The sequence below is a fragment of the Monodon monoceros genome, unplaced genomic scaffold (assembly GCF_005190385.1).
Source record: "Monodon monoceros isolate NGI ecotype Baffin Bay Population unplaced genomic scaffold, NGI_Narwhal_1 Super_Scaffold_2, whole genome shotgun sequence".
Classification (NCBI taxonomy): domain Eukaryota; kingdom Metazoa; phylum Chordata; class Mammalia; order Artiodactyla; family Monodontidae; genus Monodon; species Monodon monoceros.
Window position 1 is genome coordinate 6,237,934 of NW_021703776.1, and position 26,138 is coordinate 6,264,071.

At 49.3% G+C, this 26,138-nt stretch overlaps 1 protein-coding gene across 5 annotated transcripts in view; it reads left to right on the forward strand.

Moving 5' to 3' along the window:
* The window catches only part of EGFR (epidermal growth factor receptor), a 188,152-nt gene that overhangs the window by 145,307 nt on the left and 16,707 nt on the right, over window positions 1-26,138 (forward strand). For 4 of the 5 annotated variants that reach the window (XM_029234453.1, XM_029234454.1, XM_029234456.1 and 1 more), the window contains 12 exons: window positions 1,099-1,225; window positions 1,324-1,397; window positions 2,160-2,250; window positions 4,517-4,716; window positions 5,736-5,868; window positions 7,641-7,731; window positions 9,651-9,808; window positions 14,561-14,599; window positions 16,630-16,771; window positions 17,526-17,648; window positions 18,274-18,372; window positions 23,803-23,988. In XM_029234453.1, coding sequence (XP_029090286.1) covers window positions 1,099-1,225; window positions 1,324-1,397; window positions 2,160-2,250; window positions 4,517-4,716; window positions 5,736-5,868; window positions 7,641-7,731; window positions 9,651-9,808; window positions 14,561-14,599; window positions 16,630-16,771; window positions 17,526-17,648; window positions 18,274-18,372; window positions 23,803-23,988 — 1,463 coding nt within the window. Of the gene's footprint in view, window positions 1-1,098; window positions 1,226-1,323; window positions 1,398-2,159; window positions 2,251-4,436; window positions 4,439-4,516; window positions 4,717-5,735; window positions 5,869-7,640; window positions 7,732-9,650; window positions 9,809-14,560; window positions 14,600-16,629; window positions 16,772-17,525; window positions 17,649-18,273; window positions 18,373-23,802; window positions 23,989-26,138 lie in introns of all 5 variants that reach the window. The other variant, XM_029234455.1, reaches the window with a different exon arrangement.

Below are 26,138 nucleotides of genomic sequence, written 5' to 3' on the forward strand. Positions count from 1 at the left end.
GGGGGGGGGGGGGGGGGGGACCTTGTCCCCAGGGAGGCCTGGGTGAGGCCAGGGGAGGACCTCACCCTCATCCTTTCATCCTCCCCTTTCAAAACCTCATTGAAAAACAATGAGATTTTCCATGATTATTCTTCAAAGTAAGATACAATCTGAAAGAGAGGTACCAAAGATTGCACTGTGAATTCTAGAAGTAGAGCCACAACAGATAAATGGGCTTTGGAGGGGGCTGACATTTGAGATGGAAATTCGGGAGTGAATGTAAATTAATAAATGGGCTCAGAGTGTGGAAAAAGGCATCTGAGACTGAGGTCACAATAGGACACAGATCAAAGCACATGGCTTAAGTAAACACTGTGGAAGAAAAGCAATTTATCTGATAAGAGTTATTCCAGTATTTCTTATGATGTAACATCAGACGGCCATTAAAAACCATGTTTGTGAATGGTTTTAATGACAGGACAAATGTTCACAGCATAATAAGTGGAAAAAAAAAAACCCAGCTCCATATCTAGTGTGACATAACCATGGAGGATAGCTAGAAGGAAATTTTCTAAAATATCAGAGGTACATAGGAGAATTGCTTGTCATTTTGTTCCCCTTTATTCTGTGTTTTCAAGGTTTTCTCAGATGAATGCATCTTGCTCTTTCCATTAAAAACAAAAAAATCTATGCATATTGTTTCTTTCAGTTAGAAGACCAAGACGCAGGCCCAGTTAGGCGAGGGGAGGCGTTGAGGGTCGGTAGGGGCACGTGGGTGAGCACAGGACAGCACTGACGGCACAGGGCACACTGTCATGGAGAGGGAAGCTGGAGTCCTCAGGAGCAGCTGTACTCTGGCCCAAGTGGGGAAAATGAGGAGGAGAAAGCAGGTTCCTTGAGGACAGCCATGGCGTCTCCTGTAACCACTGCAGCCCCAACCCCGCCATGGTCCCTGGGCCCTAGCAGGCCTGGCAGTGTTTGTTGAGTGAATGAATGACAGCATGGCGGCAATAGTTCCCACGGCTGCAGTTTCCTGCCTGCTCCCCTCTGCCTGTGGAACACTAGCTATTCTTAGTTCAACAAATGCGAGTGGAATAAACACCTCCCTTATCTTTACAGTTTGTAACGGAATAGGAATTGGTGAGTTTAAAGACACACTTTCCATAAATGCTACAAATATTAAACACTTCAGAAATTGCACCTCGATCAGTGGAGACCTTCATATCCTGCCAGTAGCATTTAAGGGGTAAGTAAAGATTTTTGAGTTACTGATATAATAGAAAAAAATGAAATCAGCTTTGTTGACCTGCAGGTTGTTACTGATCATCCTGTTACTTGTTTCAGTGATTCCTTCACACGTACTCCACCTCTGGACCCAAAGGAACTGGACATTCTAAAAACCGTAAAGGAAATAACAGGTGTGTGCCGCTAACATATCATATGAACATAAACAGGAAATCAGTGTTTTATGAAGAGAACATTTAGCAGTATTTTCTTCTCCTTTGGCATAAAAACATTTATTCTGAAATGCTACCATTCATGAGTCATCAGTTCTTCGATATTTTTCAAAAATGCAGTCCTCCCTGCACTCGAGAGGTGAGCTCTTTAGGCAAAGAGTTAGGTCACTCATGACGTGGTGTGAACATGTCTGCTCTCTCACCGCCCAGCCCAGGCCAGCCGTCCGAGGACCAGCCCAGGACGTGGTGGGTAGAGGGAGGGGGGCAGCGGCAAGCGGACAGCAGGCTCCCGGGCCTGGAGACGCACTTCACATCCTGCTCTACCACCGGCAGGCCTGGGCCTGGGACCCGTCAGAGCTCCACTTCCGACATCCCTAAAAAAGAAATAATCAGACTAAATTGTTTGGAGAATTGGAACTAAATAAGGATACCATGTCAGCCTCCCTGTGGCGCTACAGCTCGGCACTGGCCGCTGTCATTGAGCACGGCGGCCTGCTTGGGGTCCTGCCCTTGGAGCACAGCCTGCGGGGTGAGAGCCGGGCGGCGGCCCAGGGGCAGCGTGCCTGGTGCACAGCGACGCATGCGTGCGTGTGCTCGGGAAGATGACGAGAAGAACGTTCACCTCTCCTGCTCATCGACACTCCTGAAAATCCTACAAGAGTGTCTCACACAGAATAGAAATTTCTAAGTGGTATGTGCCTGAACCTTCCTTCTGCCTTGTAGGGTTTTTGCTGATTCAGGCCTGGCCTGCAAACAGGACTGGCCTCCATGCTTTTGAGAACCTGGAAATAATACGTGGCAGGACGAAGCAACAGTAAGTTGACCCCAGCCAAAGCCTGGTAGACCCTTATTTTTTGTTTTTGAAATAAGACTTACAGAGGTGCTGCAGAGACACTACAGAGAGTTCCCACACATCCTTCACCCGGCTGCCCCGATGGTGACACCCTACATCAGCGTGGCATAAGAATCAAGTAAAGAAATCAGTAGTAACTGAACTGCAGACTTTCTGGGATCTCGCCAGTTTTTCCATGAACGCCTTGTGTGTTCCGTCAGCCCACACTGCACGCGGCTGTCACGTCTCCTTGGTCCCTGCAGTCGGTGACAGTTCCTTTGTCTTCCTTGTCTTTCATGGCCTTGACCCTTTTGAAACGTATTGGTCAGGCATCTTGTAGGATAGCCAGTGTTTTCTCCTGATTCAGCTGAGGTTTTGCACTTCTGGCAAGAACAGCACTGAGGTCACACATCCTTTTCAGCAAGTCATTTCAGGGGACCTGAGAGGCTTTTTAACATTGAGTGTTTCTTTCAGGATTTCCACTTTTCCAGCTCCAAGAGTGAAACACACCCACACACCCACACGCACACACGCACACACACACACACAAGCACCTTTAACGTAATAAGGGTAATGCAGAGTTTTGTGGTGAGGGGAAGTTTGGGACTCTCTTGTTCAAACCTGCCTTGGAAACCGTCTGGTTCCGAGAACTCTTTCCCATAATTGACTCCTCAGAGGGCTACACGATATTGTGCAATATTAAAGAGAGTCAGACGACAGTACATGTGAAATAAGCATCACTTTCCAAAAACCATCTTGGCTTTGCATCACTGATGCTAAACAGGCAGCTCATATCACTTCCCAGAAAGGCCCCTGTGCTGAGTTCTCAGGAATACTTCTTTTGCCCAAAGTTCATACAGAGATGAGAGATTTAGGTTAGTTTTCTTGGGTGACTAGCATGTACCTCTCAGCTTAGTTTTAGGGATTTAAATAAGATAAAAATGACTTTTTTTCCTTTTCACATGTGCTGAGAAGTCCAAGGATGCACCGTCCGTCCTGGGGCAGTGTGACCCCTGGTTCTCAGCAAAGCCAAACCTGCCCTGCAGGGAAGACCTCAGCTTTGTCTCTGCTGGCTTGCCTCCCCTGGGCACAGTTTGGGGGGATTCCTAACAGCAGGGGCGCAGGTCTAATACACAGGAGCCAGGCTGTGGGAGGACAGAGGGAGGAAAGGGTGGGGAGAGAAAAAGAAACAAGAAGAAGAAGGAGTCTCCAAATTATGCTTTGCCTTCTGTCATCTCACGCCTTCATTATCACTCTCTCTACTGTACTGTCTCAACTGGCCCATTCCACGTCCTGGTGTCCAGTGAGCTTCCTAAAAATGCAAATCTCCTTCCTATGGTTTCCCATCATTTGCAGACAAAAACCCCCTCCGTGTGGTGTCTAAGGTGGTCCATTCTCTGGCCTCTTCCTCCCTCCCAGGCTCCCCTCCCAGGCCCCGCCCACCTCCAGCAGTAGTTCATGGTTCTTAGTGCCTGTCACGTTCTCCTGCAGGTGGTTCAGGACTTCCTTCCGTTCAGTCGGAATAACTTGGACCTGGTCACTTGACGAACACGTACTGATCACCCCGTAGGATCCTAGCACAGGGTTGGGTAGCAAAGAAAATATCATAGTTCCTGCTCCCGAGGTCCTGACAATCAGGCCTCACCACTTCCGGGAGACCCCCTCCACAGACTTGTTTAGACCCCTACTCTTTGCCTCCGTGGTACCCCTGCTGGGTTAAAATTATCTACTCATATGATTGTGTCATCGCTAGACAAAAGGTTCTTTGAGAATAGGAAACACACACTTAACCTAGAATTAGAATGAGTCACATGTTACCTCAAACGTTTGTTCAATAAATGGATGGGTGGATGGATAGATGGACGGATGGGTAGATGGATGGATGGGAAAATGAACCTATGATCTCTTAAGTGTATTTGGATATTTGTGAACTTAGAACATGTTCTCAATTCCCAGGCAAAATTAAAATGCAGCCAATCAAATAATGACATTAAGACATTTATTCAGCCCCTGGTCTGCCACTGGGATTAGAGATACTAAATGAACAAGGAACTAGCTCTTCCCTGAACTAGCTTTAAAAAGCATTTGCAATTTTCCAAAGTTGCAGTACGTACCTTCCACAACATGACTTAACAACCCGTGGAAGGCAGTTTGTGGTAAATCTAAAGTGGTACAGAAAAGCAAAGTTTTTAGTGATGCTGTGTTTTCATAATTTTTCACGACATTGTTTTTCTTCTCTCCAACTTAGTGGTCAGTTTTCTCTGGCGGTTGTTGGCCTGGATATAACGTCCTTGGGATTACGCTCCCTCAAGGAGATAAGTGATGGAGATGTGGTCATTTCAGGAAACCGAAGGTTGTGCTACGCAGATACAATAAACTGGAAAAAACTCTTTGGGACCTCAAGTCAGAAAACCAAAATTACAAACAACAGGAGTGAAAAAGAGTGCAGTGAGTCATCACTTTGGTCAATTGTGGAGATGGTTCCAACGGGTCATTTATTTTGATTTAGAATATTGAAGAACCATTCCCAAACCTTAAAATTACTTTTTACATCCATAAAGAAGCAAATTAAAAGAAATCTGTATATTCTTAATTGTGGAGTTCATCAGAATTGTTTCTAGATCATTCTCATTTCATAGGATGAACTTGCCTTGAAGTCTAGGCTATCAATTATTGGTAATTTACAGAACTAAATTTAGTATTAATGATATTGCATTTTTTTAATATTTTATTTATTATACAGCAGGTTCTTATTAGTTATCTATTTTATACATATTAGTGTATACATGGCAGTTCATCCCACCATCCCGACCCACCCCTCTTCCCCCAGTTATATTGCATTTTAGCTGTGTGTTCCTCCCTGCTCATTTCATCCCCAGTGACTATAGCTAGACACACACGTGCACGTGCGCACGCACACACACACACACACACACACACTCACACACACACACTGGAATGGGATGACTGTTTCACACAGGCATTTCCAGTTCTGAGTTTTGAGCCGTAGTCAGCTTTTGAAGCGGGGCCTGCACCGGCATAGCCTGTGCTGTGAGACCCTGGCCACCGGCAGAAGCAGACCTGAGTTCACATCCTGGCTCGAGCCCTTCCTGGCTTTGAGACCTTCATCAGTTTACGTAAATCTTTGGGCTTTGTCTTCTTCATCCATGAAATGGAGGTAATAATGATTCCCACACCATAGTGCAGTTGAGAGGATTGGTGAGATTCTGTGTGCCTCGCACACGGCAAGGAGCCACACGCTTCCCGTGCTGTTCCGGCAGCTCTGAGTGTTTCATCCACGTATACTCAGCACCCAGCAGGGCAAAGGGGACTTGCAGTGGGCCTCCGGAAGCCCTTTTTTGCTTGCATCACTGCTTCTACCAGGGGGCCCAGCATGTGTTTGAGCACCTCACCCACAGGGCCCACTGTTCCTTGGCTGACCCGTGTGGCTCACCCTGTCTTCGCAGAGGCCATGGGCCACGTCTGTGACCCGCTGTGCTCGTCAGAGGGCTGCTGGGGCCCAAAACCCAAAGACTGCATGTCCTGCCGAAACTTCAGCCGTGGCAAGGAGTGTGTGGAGAAGTGCAACGTTCTAAAGGGGTAAGAGGCTTTGTTTCTTAATCCCTATGTTTTGATTTTAAAAAAATAAGACTTAAGATTGTTTTATAGGTTTATGGTTAATCAGTCGGATTCTTTTCCTTTTCCTTTGTTTTTGTTTGTTGACAACTGTTAATCACAAAGGGAAGTGAACAAACTTTTTTCATTACTTAATCCAATCCGATTTATAGAGTCTCTCTCTATCTGGAAGTATCTTATATTTTTCCTAGCTGCACAATGTCCCCAAGACAAACAGAACAGTCTTCCGTGGTTCAGATGTTCAGATGGCCAAGACCATGGCCACTGTGGCACGGCATTCCTGCTGTGTCAAAACACAGCGCCTGGTTAATTTTTGTTTATGTTCAAGACACACTGAACAGTGCAAAGAACTTCAAATATACCCATGGACAAAGAAATAAACAGTTGTATAACATTTGTTGAATTTATTGCAATCAATAAAAAGTACAGTCTGTTTGATTCTATGGGAATTTTGATATTGAGTAAGGCTTTGAATGACCACAAATAATGACTAAAATAAATTAATAGGAAAGTAAAATGGAAGGATAGAGACTGGCAGAGGCAATTTTTTTTTTTTAATTTAAAGAAAAAGAAATTTCATGATAGAGAAGAGCGTAGGAGTTACAGATGGCTCTAGGAAATCTTCCTTTCTGTTTCACTATCAGGGCTTGGGCTACAGCTCAGATCAGAAATACTCGGAAGCAGGATGAGAAGACCAAGTTCAATTCTGTAAGAACCTCTAGCTGATAGGCTCATTAGCCTAACAGAGTAATTTGCATAATTGATAGTATTGTTTCAACAAGTAAGAAATATTGGTGAAGTCCTTACAGCTGCGAACAGACACTAAGCTCTCATGTCTTCAGTGCTGACGTCTCTTTGAAGCGACAAGGTGATTAAAATATCCACGGCGGTGGTGCCCGGGTCTGCCCATTAGAGAACCCCAGTGCCCAGAAGCACCTGTTCCACTTGCGAGGCTGGCTCCTGCAGTAGGTGTGGTAACCCAGAGAAGAAGCGCAGGGAAAAAGTCCCATGACGTATTTGGTTTAATTGATGCCATCTGCCTGAGAGGACTCACGGACTCACGGTCTTTGGGGGTAAACACTCCTTGTTCACTGCCTAGTTAATTACCAGTCGTCTTAACACCTGCCACAACTACGGTGTCTTTTCAATCAAACATCAGCTTGTTGCTTAACGTTAATCTAAGTTTGAGGAATGGTTAAAATAGTACAAGCAAAATTTTTCACGCCTGTGTTCCCTACTTGCTGTTTTTAGGAATAACCATTGAGGAAACTTTTAATAGCTGTCTTTCCTTTTCCCAGGCATTAGTCTAGATACCATTTCTTTGCAGCTTAATTTAAATATCCATGAATCTGATATTGGAGGGGGTATCTTAAATCTTAAGGACTGATACCTTAAGGACTGTTTTCTTCTCTTTTTTTCCCATGTGTTGCCTTGCTTATCTAATATTCAAAAAGTGCACCTGGAGAAAAAATGTAGGGAAGATGTTTTGATTATAACGGAAGCTGATGGTTTTTTTCCAGGAGAAGATGACCAAAGATTCCGCTGACAAGAATCAGTTTATTACGTTACAGTATAGTCCTAAATTCCCGGCCATTCGACTTTTACCTAAAACTGTCTTGACTTTCTAAGAGAGGTGATTTGTGTCATCTGAGCTCTCAGACAGGTGAACCCAGACAGCATCCTGCAGCAGGGTCTCCAGGGACGGCACTGACCAGTTTCCTGTCTTCTCCCGTCAGAGAGCCCAGGGAGTTCATTGAAAACTCCGAGTGCGTGCAGTGCCATCCGGAATGCCTGCCTCAGGCCATGAACGTGACCTGCACGGGACACGTAAGGAGCATGTTTAATGTCACCCCACACGTCAGCCATAGCCCGCAAGGATGACCCTCACCCCCGTCACCCCGTGCCTGCTGAGACGTGCATCCAGCACACTCCCCGTCCACACTTGAGGCCGTGCCATCTCACAGCCGTCGGGGGCTGTGACTGAGGGGAAGTCAGCACATACCCTGCTGGCACGGGCATTCCCCTTCTCTGTCCAACCCCAGATGCACGTGGTGATGCCCGTCCTCACACCACAGATCAGGGCGCCCTGTGGACGGGGCACACCCACAGGCAGCCTTCAGTGTTCCTGACATCTGTCTTCATTGCTTTATTGTCTTAATCAAACATCACCAAATTCTTATTTAACATGAGTTTATCGTTATTTGAAGAATTTTTTTTTTTTTTTTTTTTTTTGAGGTATGCGGGCCTCTCACTGTTGCGGCCCCTCCCGTCGCGGAGCACAGGCTCCGGACGCGCAGGCTCAGCGGCCATGGCTCACGGGCCCAGCCGTTCCGCGGCATGTGGGATCTTCCCGGACCAGGGCACGAACCCGCGTCCCCCGCATCGGCAGGCGGACTCTCAACCACTGCGCCACCAGGGAAGCCCTGAAGAGTATTTTTTAATCACAAAGGAAAGGTTTTCAAAATTCAGTTTCACACCTACATGTTCAGTAATAATCTTCTAGAGAGTGTGAGAATGCAGGTCCCTCTCACACCCGTGCGCCCATGTTCTTAATTCTCAGTATTATTTATATGAGGAGCTCTGTTTGGATTTGAATTTCAACAGCCATATCTAAATCTAGTAACGGAAAACATTTTTCAGAAGTTCTTTAAATCAGACAAAAGACGGTAAGGCTCAGTTTTGAGGTACAGGCTGCCAAAATGGCTGGTTACAAAGGAAACCACTGGTTTTCAGGTTGGTGTTCGGCTAAATTTTCATCAGTGAAATAAGATAACTGGCGATGCTGCCTGACTTAGTCATCTGATTGTTCTGGCTCTGGGAATACTCAGTCTTTGAGACCTGAGAGCACTGAGCCAGCAGGCAGACCCTCCCCTACCCACGTTATTTCAGCCCTGTGTGAAGTGTGCGGACACAACCCAAGCAGCCCCGGTGCATTCATTTCTGTGGGTTTTACCGACGCATTCACATTTGACCAACAGAATCAAATTTAGCGTGTTGCACGGTTAATTATGCAGCCACCACTGCACTTACACGTGCCACCTTCTCAACACTGGAGAAATGTAGGTGTGGGTTTTCTCAGCTTGGCCTTGGCGAGTCCAGCTTCCCACAGAGGCCCCCTCAACTCCAAACACCATTCACAAGGAAGTCCATCTGACCGATAAGGATATAAATATACATGTAGGCCAATCAAGAATGCTTTGACAAGGAAAGATGCCCACAGTGTATCGAGTAAAATGTAATAAAGCACATAGTACAGTTTCTTTCATGTTTTATATATATATATATATGTATGTATGTATGTATATAAAGTACACATTTAAAGTCAAGAAGACTTTATTCTCAGCTGTTAACAGTGGTCACATCAGGCAAGCACAGTCACAGAAGAGCTTATCCACTTTAAGAACTTCCACGTCGTTTGATTTTTTTTCATGAGAAGCACTTTAAGTAAAAAGTTACTTCATTCTGGGGCTTCCCTGGTGGCGCAGTGGTTGAGAGTCCGCCTGCCGATGCAGGGGACACGGGTTCGTGCCCCGGTCCGGGAAGATCCCACATGCCGTGGAGCGGCTGGGCCCGTGAGCCATGGCCGCTGAGCCTGCGCGTCCGGAGCCTGTGCTCCGCAACGGGAGAGGCCACAACAGTGAGAGGCCCGCGTACCGCAAAAAAAAAAAAAAAAAAGTTACTTCATTCTGAAAAAGAGACATAAGTAAATGTTTGATTTATGAAACGGTTTTTCCACCTTGGTGCAGGGACCAGGCAGCTGTGTAAAGTGTGCCCACAACATCGACGGCCCTCACTGCGTCAAGACCTGCCCTGCTGGAGTCACAGGAGAAAACAGCACCCTGATCTGGAAGTTTGCAGATGCCAGTCACGTGTGTCACCTGTGCCACGCCAGCTGCGCCTACGGGTGAGTGCGGGAAGCTCTGGGTCTGCAAAGGAAAAGGCAGAACGGGGTGCTTCCCATCTTGCAAATTTGTAGATTGAAAATGTCTCCAGACTTTCCAGTCAGTCAAGTACAGAGGTCTGTATTTGAGTCAGTTCCTCCAGGTGTTCTGGACCCACGGCCACGGCAGCAGCAATGATACGCTCGTGGGCAGATCGTGGTGCTGGCGGGAGAGCCTCTCAGCCTCTCCAGGTGTGTCTCGTGCCAGGGCCCTGTTCTGCGGTGCCAGCATGTCCCAACAAGAAGAATAAGGGACAGGGGGAACGAGAGCAGAGGTCCTGTCCCATCCCCAAAGGTGTCTCTCTCTCTCTCTCTCTATATATATATCTTTCCAGATGACTGGGATTCCTGTGGGAATCTTTTATTGGTTTACAATTAATAGAAGATAACATTGCCTGGAATGTTGCCTAAAGGTGCTTTTTCTTTTAGCTAGTTGATTGCTAAGCTGTTAATAGGGAAATTAAAACTTTTGACTGTAATTAGTAGAAGCACTCAGAACGTATATATCTTATTTACTAACATGATAAATTTGACAATGAAATTGGACTACTAGAAATCAGAAGGAGAAGTTGTCCCATATATTTCACATTCCCTTCTATCTCTCTATAATCCTCAACTTTATTTGGCACCGTTACTCTTCTCTGGAGCCATCTCTTACTAGCTGTGTGGACTTGGGGAAGTGTCTTAACCTCTCTGTGCTTCACTTTCCTCACCTGTAAATTAGGATAATAAGACTGCATCGCTCACAGGATTTTTGAGATCTTGAGTTAATACGTGTACTGTACTTAGAATAGTGCGTGGACCACACGAGCACTCAATCAGCGATTGCACAGATGGCAGTGCGGAGCTGGTGACGAGGTGGCAGTAACGATGGTGGTGGTTATAATGCTGGTGAAGGAGGTAACGGTGCCAGTCCTGCTGGTAGTGACGGTGGTAATTATGACCGTGACAGTGATGGTTAGTGTTCTGAAGGGGTGGAGAACCTTGCAGTTAGACTTCTAAACATCAGGAGTCTTGAAAATTTTCCGAGTATGTCCTAAGTTTTTACAAAAAACCTATTTTAACTGCATTTATTTGGAAGAGCCTGGGCCTGGAGACAAGTGATTTGGGAATGACTGGTACCCTGGTCAACTTCCGTCGTTTCACCTTCCTTCTTGAGTTTCAGCCATCATGAGGGTAAATGGAAGGGCTCCATCATTCCATGACCCTGTGGTCCAAGAGTTTCAGTCCCAGGCAGCTGACTCCCCAGCTAACATGTAGGAAGCCTGGGCATTTCCTGTGTGGTTTGCATGTGACTGTCTTCTCCCTCTAATCTTAGTCTAAGCCATTGGTGTGTTGCAAGTGATCTGGAATATTTTACCAAGTTTAACACACACACACACACACACACACACACACACACACACACACAAACCCCACTAAAGCCAATTAATTAATTTGAGTAGGGCTAACATTTTTACAATATTTTGTACTCCCAGTCAGGAAATGATCATTTCTTCATACATTCAGATATTCTTTTTTATATTTCAGTAAAGTTTTAGTTGTGTTATTTCATGTTCTGCCTAAACATTTTGTATTTATTTTTGCTACTGTGAAGTGGACCTTGTTTTCTAGTGTATCTTCTCATTTATTATATCTAATATATAAGATAGCCTTTGATTTTTTTTGGCGGAGGTGTATATTCATCTCGTATTGGTGGTCTCTACTGAACTTCCTTTGAAATTAGCGTTTTAGTTCATGGTCTTGAATTTTCCAGGAAAACAATTATATCATCTCCAGTAATTGTATCTGCATCTCTTTTCCAAAAGTTTCAAATCATATTACAAGGGCCAGAATTTCTAGAATAATATCAGATACAATGGTAGTGGACATGAGAATTTTATATCTGATGGTGGTGGGAATGGCTGTAATAAATCACCACTAAGAATAATATTTGCTATTAGTGTGAGATTCTTGTTATCTTGTTAAAGAAACAGTTATCTATTCCTACTTTTAAACTCTTTTTTTAAAATCCAGAATGAATTCTGAACTTTACCAAATACCTCCTTGGTAGGAATTTCAAGATTTTTCATATTTTTCCCTTTGGGTATACCAGCACACTGGTTATATGGACCACTCTGCAAACTCTACAAAACATAGTATAAACTGTAATTTGCTAGTTTTTCATTTAGTCTATTTTTTTCATATTCCCCAAAATAAGCAATTTCAGAGCAGATTCTCTAAAATAGAATTATACTACCTATATAAAATAAATACATTTTTCCTGTTTTTTTCTATCTTTGGGAAATAAATGTGTTTCTATGTGTGTGTGTGTCTGTGAGCATATAGCATTGGTAGAAAAATATATAGTTTTCCGTAATCTTGTTATTACTATCTCTATCTTCTCCCAAAGGAATTACGTATTAAAAATGGATTTAATTTTTTAAATATGGAGAAATATTGACGAGGTGAGGGGAAATAAGAAAACATTTCTTTTATTGTGTATCCGTGATGTGCACAGCATTATCAAACACATAGTCTCAACGATGACTAAGAGCGAACGCGCTGCTTTCCCCATTTGTATTGTTAAAGAAACACTTAGAAAGGCTCTGGGGTCACCACGACTCATCAGCCAGCAGTGACAAAGCCCAGGTGACAGGCGCATGCTTGCTTCCAGAAGCCGTGCCCTTCCCGCAGGGCAGGTCTGCTTACCCCAGGGAATGGGTCAGCAAACTTGAAGCAAATCCACTTTTATTTATTTATTTACTTATTTATTTACTTATTTGGCTGCGTTGGGCCTTCGCTGCTGCGCGCGGGCTTTCTCTAGTTGCGGTGAGCGGGGGCTACTCTTCGTTGCCGTGCACGGGCTTCTCATCGCGGTGGCTTCTCTTGTTGCGGAGCACGGGCTCTAGGTGTGCGGGCTTCAGTAGTTGTGGCTCGTGGGCTCTAGAGCGCAGGCTCAGTAGTTGTGGCGCACGGGCTTAGTTGCTCCGCGGCATGTGGGATCTTCCCGGACCGGGGCTTGAACCCGTGTCCCCTGCCTTGGCAGACGGATTCTAAACCACTGCGCCGCCAGGGAAGTCCGCAGATCCACTTTTAAACGGAACCACATTTTATAGTAAGTCGTCAGGGGATGGTTTCTTTGAAATTTTATGCCAATAAATTAAACGAAATGACACGAAATTTTGCCTATTTTAATTACATGTAACAAAAAATAATAAATCAAGTGGGAGACAAGGAATAATTTTTCTGACAAAATTAAACGATAACATGATATGGCCTCTTTTGCTTGATATTTGACAGTCATTTCTGCAGAATTATGCAGGGCACCACCAGCTTTCCCAAGGACCCCTTAATCCTTTGACACTCAGGTGGTTCCCTCTTAGGGCACCTGTCCAGTCACTACCCTTGTCCATCAACTCTTCAAATGTAAACTGGCTGAGCTCTCCCTATGAGCGTCTCCCTTGTCCATAGCTTCTTGCTAGAAACCCCATAGGTTTCCCAGCAGCACTTTCAGAGGCTGCATGAGACCCTGCTTCTTGTCCAAAGTTTGCAATTCCAGTTTGCACCACTATGCATAGAGTTCCCATTCTATTACGGCCTGGAAACTAAACAGGCATTATGGGAAAATATTAAAACACTAGTGAGGAGGGCTATTTTGAGGAGGGATTAATTTTACCAGTGGTTATCCATTAAAGAATGTTGTCTCTGACGATTATCCTAGGAGATAAAAGATTGTGAAAAAAGGAGAACTCCTTGCATGTTCTACTGCCTGAAGAAGCCTGTGTCGGGTGTAGGGGTGAAGGCCCGAAAGCTTGCAGGGCCGAGACTGCGTTGTCTGACGCCACGGAAAAGAGGTCTCAGACCTTCAGAACCAGGAGGAGTAGAGTACAGAGATCAGAGCCCTTGGAATGAGACAGAAAATGATTAGAACCAGTTGACAGTGCGCATCTAACTTAGCACCGGTCCCCTTCACGTACCTGAACCAGGCTTCTTCATCTTTCCCCAGGCCGTGAACATCAGTCCTCTCCATTTAATTGGAATATTTTATTTTCCTGTTGACGTTTTTATTGACAAACATTGCTGTCCTTCAAAGCCAACTTAGTCTGCCTTTTCAACCATCATCCTGTAATCAAAATAACAGATGGTGGTGCCCCACAGAACGGGAACCCAGCTGCTGAGGGGTCACGTTAGGACAAATGATGTCCCTGCTTGACGTACAACATCGCAGTTGTGTGGAAGTGGATGGAGCCAGCCCCTGGCTTTCTGGGTCTGAAATCATCGTCCCCGTTTCCCTGCCCCTGAGATGCATGTCCTCACTCATCTGACCCCCCACCCCCCTCCTTAATCAGTGTGCCCCAGGAAATGGTTCTGGTCTCAGCTCCCTCTACCTCCTGCCCACATTGATGTTCTAGAGCCAGCTGTGGGCTCGCTGAACCTCTGTCAAATGGAAGACATGAAAACATGTCAATAATGAAGACCAGAAATGTCTACTTTGTTCAATGCTAGAACAATCCCTATCACAAAGTAGACACTCCAAAATACTTGCTGAGTGAATGAACAAATGAATAAATGCGTAATAAACAAATGCTTAAGCAATATTGAGATGCAGTGTGATTGTAATGATTTGAAAGTCATTTAACACGCATTGCCTTATGATTTAATAAAAACTCTCCAAGAAAAAGTGCTAAAGAAGTAAAATGATTGAAATGTGTATTTCTCTTTCAATTCCTACAGCTGTGCTGGGCCAGGTTCTGAAGGCTGTGCAGTGAGTGGGTAAGTGTGACACTGTATGTGATGACCTGATCAGAAATGACCAAGAGCGCTATGGGCGAGGGTGGTGCTTTCCCTCTTTTCCGACTGCCCTCTGCCTTGGCCGGTTCTCACTTCACCCTGGGCCAGCCTGGGCATTCCTAGCAGAGCTCACCCTGCCCATGCTGCTGGCTGTGCTTTGGGGCCGGGGGGCAGGGGGGGTGGGGGGGGCGAGGGGGAGGGCAGGACAGGAGTGCTGGGCCCCTCCACGCGGAGCCAGCCTCACTGCCCAGCACTTCTACACGCAGCCCTGCTCCCTAGGTCACCAGGGTTGTTGGGTCCTTCTCCTCCTCCAGCTTCCCTCCTCTTTCCTCGCTGACCCAGTTGGCCCTACCACGAACCTGTGTTTGAATGACCCGTCTGTTCAATGACAGAGCTCCACCTTGGGAGACTTTCTCCCCTTACTTCCTTTCCTAAACACAGGACTTCCTTCAGCATTTCAGTTGTGATCACTTTGCCGTCATTGCCTGAAATGCTGCACAGAGAAAAGCAGAATTGGGACTTCCTGTTCAGACTCATCAGGAAAGAGTGATACTATCAATTAATAATGTCTATCGAAGAATCAGAATTATACACAAGACACTGACCAGTTATCCCCAAACAGCAGCCAAACGTCCAGGAACCTCTGCCATCTCCAGTAATGTTTACAGAATTCCTCCCCCCAACAACCTTCCTCAGTGCCAGTCAGCTCAGTCTCTTGCCGAAGAATTAGCCAAGATAACTGATCCCTCCTGCTATCAAGTGAGACATGAAAGACAAATAGGGCAGTTTCTCAAAGATAAAGATTTCCTTTTACGCCCCTCTTCACTTGAGCCACGAGGACACCAGCAAGCTTCGTCCTCTCTTCGTGCTTCCATCAGCGTCTTAGTAATGAGGTTTTCCGTCACATCCCCACCCTGAAACCGGTCAACGACCATTCTTTGTTATATTTTTACCCTTTTAATCCTTTTCTTCTCTTTTCACTCCCCCTACTTCCCATGGAACACATACTCTGTACAAATTATTCCTTATATCTTTCAGTGTCCCCTTCAAAATGGTAAAAACCCATTAATTCAAACTGCATTAACTGGGAAGATGGTATAACTCAGGAGATGACTTTTGCGCTTGCTAAGAAGAAAGTGTCATAAATACTATTTACGTGAAGCACATGTGACGCACTTATGAGAAATCTGTAAGAACACTGGCACGTTTTTTTAGGTGCAAACGGTGCTACTGATTAATCTTTGATATTCATTAACATTTCTACCTGAAAATATGAAGTTTGCCAGAAGCTTAGATGGCACAGGTGCTGGAGAATAAAAGCTTTATGAAGATTCTAAATTCAGAATCTACTAATTCAGACCGTTCTTTCCCCGTGAGCTTTAGAACCTGAGTTTTGGGTGTTTGCTCTCCCCGAGCTCTATGGGGGGAGGGGTGGCTGCAGGATGACATCACTCATCCCTGACAGCTCTGCTGTCCGTGTGGAAATCCTGTCACTTCCTCACCCCCTCCACACTCATGCTACAGCACTTCCTACGGCTCTGGTCCCATCTTGAAAGCCCCGGACCCCTCGGGAAGTCTCCACAGGTTTGAAAGGGTCCCTCCTTCCAGCCTGGCCAGCAGACATCGCAAGTGTCACGTGCGGAGGGCGTGCCTCAAACGCGTGGAGACACTCCGGGGAGCCACACAGATTCATATGAAAAGCATGACTGAACTCTGAGTTACTTTTTAAATGATGTGTTTTCTTAATCAACAGATGAAAAGTATGATCCTATAGGGAGAAGTCCAAATGATACCTCAGTGTAAAACATGCGACAAAGCAGGCTCCTACACTGAAGGAAGTTGGAAACCCTGCCCTGGGGCTCGAAGTCCGCCCTCCTTTCTCCTTTACGAGCTGCGCCATATTCCACTTTCTGAGCGAGCCCTAAATGACGTCATGCTATCAGAACGTACGGGAAATATGTGAAATGCCAAGGTAACAAACCTCACCCCTTTGCGTGTCCACCTCGTTCCAGGCCCAGGATTCCGTCCATCGCCACCGGGATGGTGGGCGCCCTGCTGCTGGCCCTGGTGCTGGCCCTGGGGGTCGGCCTCTTTCTGCGCAGGCGTCGCATCGTCCGCAAGCGCACGCTGCGCCGGCTGCTGCAGGAGCGCGAGGTGAGCGCCGCGCGCGAGGGGGCGGGGAGGCGCGGCAGCCCGAGGCTTGCGTTTTGAAGATGTATTACTGTGCTCTTTTTATCGCGAAGAAAAAGTCGGAAGAATCTCTGAATGTCCAGTTATAAGCAACTACATGCACATGTTAGTACTTGTATCCAGGGGAATGCAGCTGTGTCTAGGGTAAGTCCCACGGCCGGTTACCAAGCCGGGGCGCCCGCTGCCCACGTGGGGCGGGCGCTCGGGCCGGCCAAGGGGAAGGCTGGCGCACAGAAATGTGAGCTCAGGAGGTGTTACTTTGGAAAATGCCATTGTCCACACCAGCGGCTGCTCCTTTTGGAGCCACGTTTGTGACCGTGTTGTCCGTGATTTCTCAACCGGCATCCGTGTCCGACAACGTGTCAGAAGCCAGAGGCCCTGGGAAGAGGGACCCACCGCAGCTACAGCGAAACGGCTGTGCGGGGCCCGACCGGTTAGCAGAGTGACCACCACAGAACACTGTCCTTCCCCAAGTGTTCTCGGCCCGGACACAGAAATAGAAATTGCACTTATTGCAAAGGAGCTGTTCTGTTCAAGGATGCCTTTTTTTGAGAGGGGAGGGGTCAGTCCCTGTTCCTTCCGAGTGTCTCACCAAGTGCCTTAGAACAGGCGTCCCAGTCTCCGGAGGGAGAGCCGCGAGTTCTGTCCCCTGGTGTCTGGACCTGCCACCCCTCTCCCCGGCCCGGCGGGCATCGTCTCTTCCTCTTGTCTGTCACAGCTTGTCGAGCCTCTGACGCCCAGCGGAGAAGCTCCCAACCAAGCTCTCTTGAGGATCTTAAAGGAGACGGAATTAAAAAAGGTCAAGGTGCTGGGCTCCGGAGCATTCGGCACGGTGTACAAGGTGAGCCCCCCGAGGGTCCCGGGCGTCTTCCGCGGTGGTCTTTATCGTGGTCACATGCTCTTTGTGTCACTGAGGGTTTAGGAAATGCCAGTGTTTTTCTCAAGTTGTCTAGAGGAAATCTTTTATAATCCCAGTGACAAGTAACTGGTGCGGTGAGATCTGTACACAGGCACAGACATTTTCAGGAGGACAGTGTGAGCTTTCCGGGGTGGGTGGCCCAAGTCCGTCTGAGAGAGGGTTGCCTCTCACCGCACAGCAGCATCTGAATAAAGCCCAGCTCAGAACAGCTTCCTCTTCATTTCTTTCTCCCACATCCCCATTGCATAGTCTGATTTCAGTTAGGCCTAGACCCAGAATCTCAGAATTCTGGACAAAATGACTCACACTGACTGTGTAACTGGCACGAGCTTAGGGGTTTTGTCTAACTACTCTGATTTCTGGAACGTGATAGCTAAAGAGCTGCTGAGCTGTCGTGACTCCCAGCACCGGTGGCCTTGGGTGCAGAGCTGTGCTCGAGCCCCTCGCCCTTTGGGGTGGGGTCACTAGTGTTGCCCAGCCAGCCTAGGATCCGCATGTTACGTGTATGATGCTTGCCAGCCAATGTCTTCACCTCTCTTCGTCACAGGGACTCTGGATCCCAGAAGGCGAGAAGGTTAAAATTCCTGTGGCTATCAAGGAATTAAGAGAAGCTACATCTCCAAAAGCCAACAAGGAAATTCTTGATGTGAGTTTCTGCTTTATTCTCTAGCTCTCTGCAGGCCTGGAAGCCAGAAGCCACCTTTCTTTGTGGTTGGCAGGACGTTGCTCTGTTTTAGACTCTGTCATCACCGCATTCTAAATGGTCACTTTTCCTGGCTTTTTTCCTTCTGGCTATAGTTGGTATAATTCTCTCTCGTAGAGAAGACTCACTCTTCCATTCTCTTATCGGCCCCCAAAAGTACGGAAGCCTGCGGTCCCTGGGCATCCACCGGGGGCCGTCCCTGTGCTCGTGGCTTTACCCCTGCCGTCTCAGTGACTGCCGCTGGCGGGCCTGTGCTGCTCTAGGTGTTGTGCCCGCCAAGCTTTCAGTGAAGAAACGGAGGCATGAAGCAGCCTGATGCTCAGGGTCACGTGACTGGGGTAGGATTCCAGCACGTGGTTACTTCTGACTCTGAAATGCATGTTCGTTTTCTTCCACCAGCTAGCTCATCTTTGAAATGGCTTTGTAGAGGTGCCTAGGATTGACACTGTGATGCTCTATGAACTCCGTAATCTGTTGCTCGCCTTCTGTACTTTCTCTCAAAGTAATTTAAAGGTTATTTCCAGTGTCTGCTGATTGCTGCTTTATGGACTCTTTGAAATACGCCACAAGATTATTGTTACATGTGTTTACTTGCGATTCTCTTGAACTTTTTCCACCTTTCCTGGACCCTCACTAGCCAGTGAGAGGGCTGCACAGTCTTAGAAAGAGGCTGGATGCAGGAGGGGCCAGCCTGGAGCTGGGCAGAGCCCTCTGCAGGTAGAAGCTCAGGAAGCTCCGGTGGACACACCCTTGGGGTCCCGGGCTAACAGCGCTGGCCTCTGCTTGCCGTGGTGGATGTGGGTTTCTCTTGCTCTTGTCCCAAAGCAGAGCCAGTGAAAGAGGAGCTGGAGGGGCTCAGCGGTGAATTAGGGAAACAGTCAATGAAAAAGGAAAACGACTGCCTTTACAGAGTCAAAAATCTAGAGAACTTAGTTCGTGTTACAGCCACGAAGGACAAAGGTCAAATATAACATTTCCCCACTCTTGTATCTAACCCACAGAACATACAGTAAGCAAAGCAAACATGGGCCTTTTTAAAAAAGCGTTCAGGCAGTGAGCTTCCCAGGAGCGCACTCTCTCCAACCCCATTTTCTCCAGGCAGCCTCCTCTCCTTTCATCACAGCAGGAAAGTCCCACCCCAGTATCTTCTACATGAAGGATGATGTATTAACACAGTGCAACAGAAGGTCTCACACACTGATGGTAGCTTACCAGGCAAAGTTATCTTTCATTTTCACAGTTTACAAATTAACGTACAGTCTGTTAACGTAATGTCGACTCCTATTTCCATAACCACAAGAAGTACAACAAACAAGTGATTTGTGAAGTCTCTTCACTTTCAACCTCTAGCTCCTTCTCCTACACTGTTAAAAAGAAAATCTTTTTGCAGAATTTGCTTCCTTAATTCATTTGTTACTCATTTAAGACGTTCTAATAACTTTCGCAAAACGGTGTTGAGATGTGAGTTTTAACAATACAGTAGCTATACTTTGGGAAGGAAGTAGCTTCACTGAGAAGGGCCCTCCAGGACCCCTAAAACTGGAGGAAATCTGCTTTCGTGGGCCAGAGTTGGGGTAGAAGATAGAGAAAGGAAAGACCGACAAGGTAAAAAAAAAAAAAAGTGTAAAGTCCCATTTCGCCTCTTGCGCTGTCTCTGTCCTGCTCTCCTTCTCTCCCTGCGTCCCCCCGCCCACCCCAGTTTCTTCTTCCTGCTCTACCACCTGTCCTGTGGCTGTAACCAGGGGGACGGCAGCCCGAGGCCTTCCGCCTGCTTCTCCCGAAGCTCCCTCTGCCCCGCACGCACAGGGAGCCTGTCCTCGCAGGGTGGGCGCAGCCGTGGGGAGCCCCTGAGGGAAGGGAAAGCTGAAGCAACCGCCAGTGATTTGAGGGACAGTTTCAACAGTGAGTTAAAAGGCAAGTTAATTCTGTGACAGGCAGCCCAGGGGGCTGAGCGTGGGCTTTTCTTTTTTTTTGGCGGTACGCGGGCCTCTCACTGCTGCGGCCTCTCCCGTTGCGGAGCACAGGCTCCGGACGCGCAGGCTCGGCGGCCGCGGCTCACGGGCCCAGCCGCTCCGCGGCACGTGGGATCCTCCCGGACCGGGGCACGAACCCGCGTCCCCTGCATCCGCAGGCGGACTCTCAACCACTGCGCCACCAGGGAAGCCCTGAGCGCGGGCTTTGAAACACTCACACGCACTTGTAAATGGCTCCAGCAACCCGTACTCTTATTCCCCTGCCCAGGCCAGCACTGAGGTCCAGCACGCACACCCTCCAGCCCTGGCGCACGCTGCGGTCAGTGGTGGCTTAGTTAATGGGACACTTTCAGAAATATTCTTAAAGTTAAGCGTCTGCCTCTCCTGAAGGAGTTTAAAGTCTAGTGGAATCCTTTCTCCCCAATCTTTAACGTAAACTAGTTCACAGATGAGGGAGACGGCAAGAAGGAAGGCCCCCCAAATTTCAACGGTTGGACAAAATAATAGACTTTCAAGGTCACCGAGCCTCAGAGGCCCTCCTGCCACGTGACTCTGACCTCAGCCTTGGGAGCCTCCGAGCGTGGGCTCTGCCTGCCAGTCTGCACGCCTGGCGGGGGTGGCCGATCAGAGATGGCTGGGGAATATACCAAGCGTTCTTGCCGTAGGTCACAGTGCACCTTTGAGATTCCAAGAAAAACAAAGCTCACGTTAACTCCTGCACACACTGAACAGGACACACCACCAGACAGCATCCCCATTGTGCCCGGGCTTCGGGAGGCAGAAATCTGTGGCTGTACCAGATTTTAATAGGAGCGGGGACCTGGCAGGGCTCCAGGCTCTGTGTGGCCGGACACCCACGCCCATGCTCTGCTCCCTGAGCCCCAGGTCAGCTCCCCACGGCCCGCAGCAGATGGGCCGCTCAGACTGCTCTGATCTGCAGATTTCTCTCCCCTCTAAAATGAATACAACATGTTTCCAAGTCTCCACCAGATCTTAAGAAAATAAGAACAGCCAGGGGATTTCTTTGGTGTTATGGTTGTACAGTTTCCCAGACTGGGGGAGAGACGTGCTTTGTGCTTTTCTGGCGATCGCATGGCCTATTGATGTTTCCATAGACTTTCCAGTTTAAATTTAGGGCAGGCAACAGAACGAGAATGCAAAACATATTTATATACGTGCTCTTTCTGTGTCATAAGGTGTGGAGCTTTCTGGTAGCCCATCTGCCAGAGCACTCAACAAGGCCTCGCGGTGCGTGGGGTAAGCGGGGGAGGGCCGGGAGGGCCTGGGTCGGGGGAGACCCGGGTGTGGGCCCCGCCCTGACATAAGAAATGTGGTCTCTGGTCGTCGTTCACTGGGCCTCAGTTTCCTCTTCAGACAAATAATGGCTTGAGAAGAAACCACTTGCAGGCCTTATCCAGTTTTAACTTTTTATCAGTAGCCCTTCTCAAAGGTGAAGAGCTGTCAGAAGGTCCATAGTATTAAACACCTGCTCTGCTGTTGTGATGCCGCGTTTACAACACGGACGAGGAGAAAGGCCGACTGCCTGTGAGCGCAGGGCGTCTCCACTTGGGGCAGCGTCCAGACAGACGGTGGCTGTGCAGCAGATGTCAGAGCTGTGGGTTTCTTTCCGTAGTGGACGTGGCATGGTCTCTGTCTCGTATGATTTCAGTGTCGTTCGGCCGTGGTGTTTCTGAGGCAGCTCTGTGCCTAGAGATGTGTTGGGCACCATGGGAATGACGTAGCAGGAGCAGGTGTTGGGGAGGTGAGGTGATAAACAAGCCCCAGCTCCGTGCATCTCACACGGCACACCTGCCCCGGGTGAGGCCCAAGGGTCGGCATCTCTGACAAGTTCGCAGGCCGTACTGAGCCTGCTCCCCCGAGGGAGAAACTGCAAGATGCCAGGAGAGTTTAACTTAGATCAGGGCTCAGGGATGCCCTCTGAGGAGGGGTCAGCCAGGGAAAGAGGAGGTGGAAGGGCATTCCAGACAAAGGCCCTCCCGGGTGCAGGCAAGCAGAGTTGGGGAGCAGAGAAGAAGGAGGACCACGGGGTCTGTGGGAGGAGAGGCTTTGCGAGGCCTGGTGGGCTCCCCAGGAACAGTGAGGCCAGGGGAGGGGTTCAGGCCATCACGTTTGTGTTTAGGGATATGTGTGCGTGCCCCTCCACCTGTCTGTCACCACTGTCACCTCAGGCTCCTGCGGTGCCTGCCCCAGCATCCCCCTGGCGTGCCTTCACCTGGCCCAGGCCGTGTTCCCTTCTGCACAGAGGGCCCTACCCCGAGCACGGCAGCGGTCAGGTGGGGAGAGGCGCCTCTGAACTTTCTCTTGGAGACCAGGTGGTCCCTTCTGTGTCTGTATAAAATGTCACCCCCCCCCTTTGGATTCTAAAGGGAAAGAGATGGAGTTTCTTGGTGGAAATTGAGGATTCCCTAATTCTTAGTCAGACAAAAGCGAGGCCCAGTTATGTGCATGGTTGTAAATGAAATCAGCTTCCTCCACCCAAGGGTAGCAGAAGGGTTCAGATAAAGTCCACGGCTGTGGGTCTGTGCCAGGCTCCCGCCACGGCAGCCTCCGAATTAGCAGGGGCGGGGCTGTGGGGAGCGGGTTCTGCAGAGCAGCATGGATTTCCCTTCCCAAGACTGAGGCGGGGCGACGCAGGCCACCTCTTCAGAAACGAACCCTGGGCCGTAGCGGAGTCTGCGATCGCTGTAGGTGTAACGTCCTCCGTCCGGTTCAGAGCCAGAAACTCTGAAGCACCGAAAGGGCTTCTCTGCCGTGCGTGGCAGCGGTGCCCGTGGTCCCGGCAGTGCGGGGGGGGGGGGGGGGGGCCCCCCCCCCCCCCCCCCGCGCTCTGTGGGGGGGGGGGGCGCCCCCCCCCCCCCCCCCCACCCCCCCCCCCCCCCCCGCAGAGCTCTCAGCATCTCCTTCCACGGTGCCCAAGGCCGGGGTTCCGGAGTCAGCGGGCAAGTCTTCACCAGGGTGTGGGCCCCAAGCACGGGTTCCCACCGGCCCTGACACCATTTTAAGCGGCGGCATTTCTGGCTTTGAGGTGGAGGTCTTCGTAAGGACTCAGCAACGCCCAGACTTAGAGACATCAGGTCTCATTTTCACCCAACGCTTTGCCGATGGCGAGCGCTGCCCGGGCCTCTCTGTGATGCAGAATCCGCACGTGCGCTCAGAGGACGCCGTCTCCCATCGAGCCACTCCACAGCCTCGCGTGCAAGAGACCCCACGGGAACGTCCACTGCACTAGACGTTTCACGGGCACCCTTGTCCTCCACACGTGCACATTTCCAAACTCAAAATCGTGTTCGACTTCTGTACCCGGAAAGGGTCTGTCTGCCTGTTCCTTTAGCCACGGCGGGGAGCCTTTCTGATGCGCCCTCTCCTCCTCTCCCCCCAGGAAGCCTACGTGATGGCCAGTGTGGACAATCCGCACGTGTGCCGCCTCCTGGGCATCTGCCTGACGTCCACGGTGCAGCTCATCACGCAGCTCATGCCCTTCGGCTGCCTGCTGGACTATGTCCGCGAGCACAAGGACAACATCGGCTCCCAGCACCTGCTCAACTGGTGCGTGCAGATCGCAAAGGTAAATCAGAGGAGCGTGCTCGGAGCAGGCGCCCAGCTCTGCAGGGAGGGCCGGCAGGGCCACGAGGCAGCACTGGTGGCTACCGTCGCTTTGCCGCCCCAGACTCACCTCCTGGGATGATGCGATCCTGAGGGAGAGCCCCGGAGAACAGCGGCAAAGGGGAAATAAAGACAACCGAGAAATTAATCATTACGTTCTCCATCCTAGGACAGCATAGAATTTGCCAAGAGGGTGTGTGTATGTGTGCGCACATGCATGTACGTGGCATGCAGTCTTCTTTAGTTTGGATTAAATTGAATCAGTTGTCCTTTGCATCAGATCAGTGCCTATCCCCCTGCACGTTGAAAATCTAATTATTCAGCTACGTTTGCACAGTTTTCTCTGCACTGGGGGCTCTCAGTATGGTTGATGTTAGTGTTCTTATTTCCCTGGCATTCTGTTTGTTGAATCCTGTGGTAATTTGGAGCAGAGGAGGAGGTGTGGCTTTCACCCAGGCAGGACTTGATCACAAGGCCAGCAAACCAGGCCAAGGCTGTCAGGTGACAGTGGCCGGGCGGACAGACAGGTGCTGGCTCTGACGTGCGGTGGCAGGAGGTGAACAGACGTTTCTGCTGCTTCATGGGGCTCCGTACGCGTCCCCCTGTCGACAGGCTAGATCCGGAGCGAGGGAGGGGCTGAGGGGGCAGACAGTGGCCAGGTGGGGCTGAGACCAGGAGCACAGCAATGAGCCAGGTGTTAGCTGCTCATACGGCCTCACAAGGACTGTTCTTCCATTTCAGATCTCCCTCTCTTCAGGCCAGTAGTGCATCAGTTGTCTGCAACCCAACTTGCTAAATTCTGTTTCTCCTGACAGTGGGTATACCGTTCACTCCGCTGAATGAATGGAATCTGTGGGCAGGCTCTGCCCTCAGCCCCGGGGCGGGTGTTGGGAGCCTGCAGGAACCAGGGAGGACAGGGCGGCCCTTGTCCCCCAGGCCCCATCCAGGTCCTGGTTGCTTGCCTCACCCAGGGTGGCAGCACCCTCGGTCCTGCAGATTTACTCCTGAGGATGCTCTGAACTCGCTCGCTCAACCCCCAGCAGGCGTAGAAGGTGACTAAAGACAGACGAAAACGTGTTCTGGGCTCCGCTCAGCCACAAGCCGCCTGAGACACTCGCTACAGGACGGGGTCAGCGGTGCAGGGTGAAGGGTGAAGCTGGCGGTGGGAGGCTGCCTCAACCCTCTTCTTCCAGTGCCCGCCGGGGTCGCTGTCTCAGCCACAGCCCCGGAGGCTCCGGCACGCGGCGGTGTGGGCGCGCCTCTCGGACGCCCGCCCATCGCGTGGTGCTCTCGGCCGTAACCCCGGTCACAGAGCAGAGGAGTCACGTGGCCGCCGCTAGGCAGTGGTCCTGGTAGATAGAGCCTGTGCGCCTCGCGTGCTGTGGTCTCATGAAAAGCCTGGTTATTTCTCTGTCTGACCGTGTTAGTTTCCTAGGGCTGCCACGAAAAAGCACGACAAACTTAGCGGCTTACCACAACAGAAGCTTACTCATAGTTCTGGAGGTCAGAAGTTCCAAATCAAGGTGTCAGAAGGGCCGTGCCCCTCCCAAGGCTCTAGGGGAGAATCCTTCCTCCCTCCCCAGCTCTGGTGGCTCCAGGTCCCTCCCGTCTCTGCCCGGTCTTCACGTGGCCTCCTGCCCTAGGCCTGAGTCCAGATCACCCTCTCTCTTAGCAGACGCCAGTCATTCCTAAATCCAGGAGGACTTCATCTCAAGGCCGATTAGATCTGCAAAACCCTATGTCTAAAGAAGGTTACATTCTGGGGTGCTGGGTAGGCATGAGATCTGGGAGGACGCTGTTCAGCCCAGAACAGAGGCTGGGGTCGGGGAGGAGGTCATTAGCCCCAAGTAGTTTTCGCTGAATATGGCATTTTTCCTGGAGGTTTACTCGTGTCCTGACTCCTGTCCCCAGAAATTCTTCCTTAGTCTCTTCCCTGATTAGCTAAGGCAGGAGAATCACCAAAGCTATCCCCCTCCACCCCAGGCAGCCTCTATTACCTTGCTTAACTTGCTTTATTTTTTAAAAACACATCTTGCTACCTGCAAAAACCTGGTTTATTTACTTGTTTAACTTGAAACTGGGAGGTGAGCTCCATCAGAGCCAGGCCTTGGC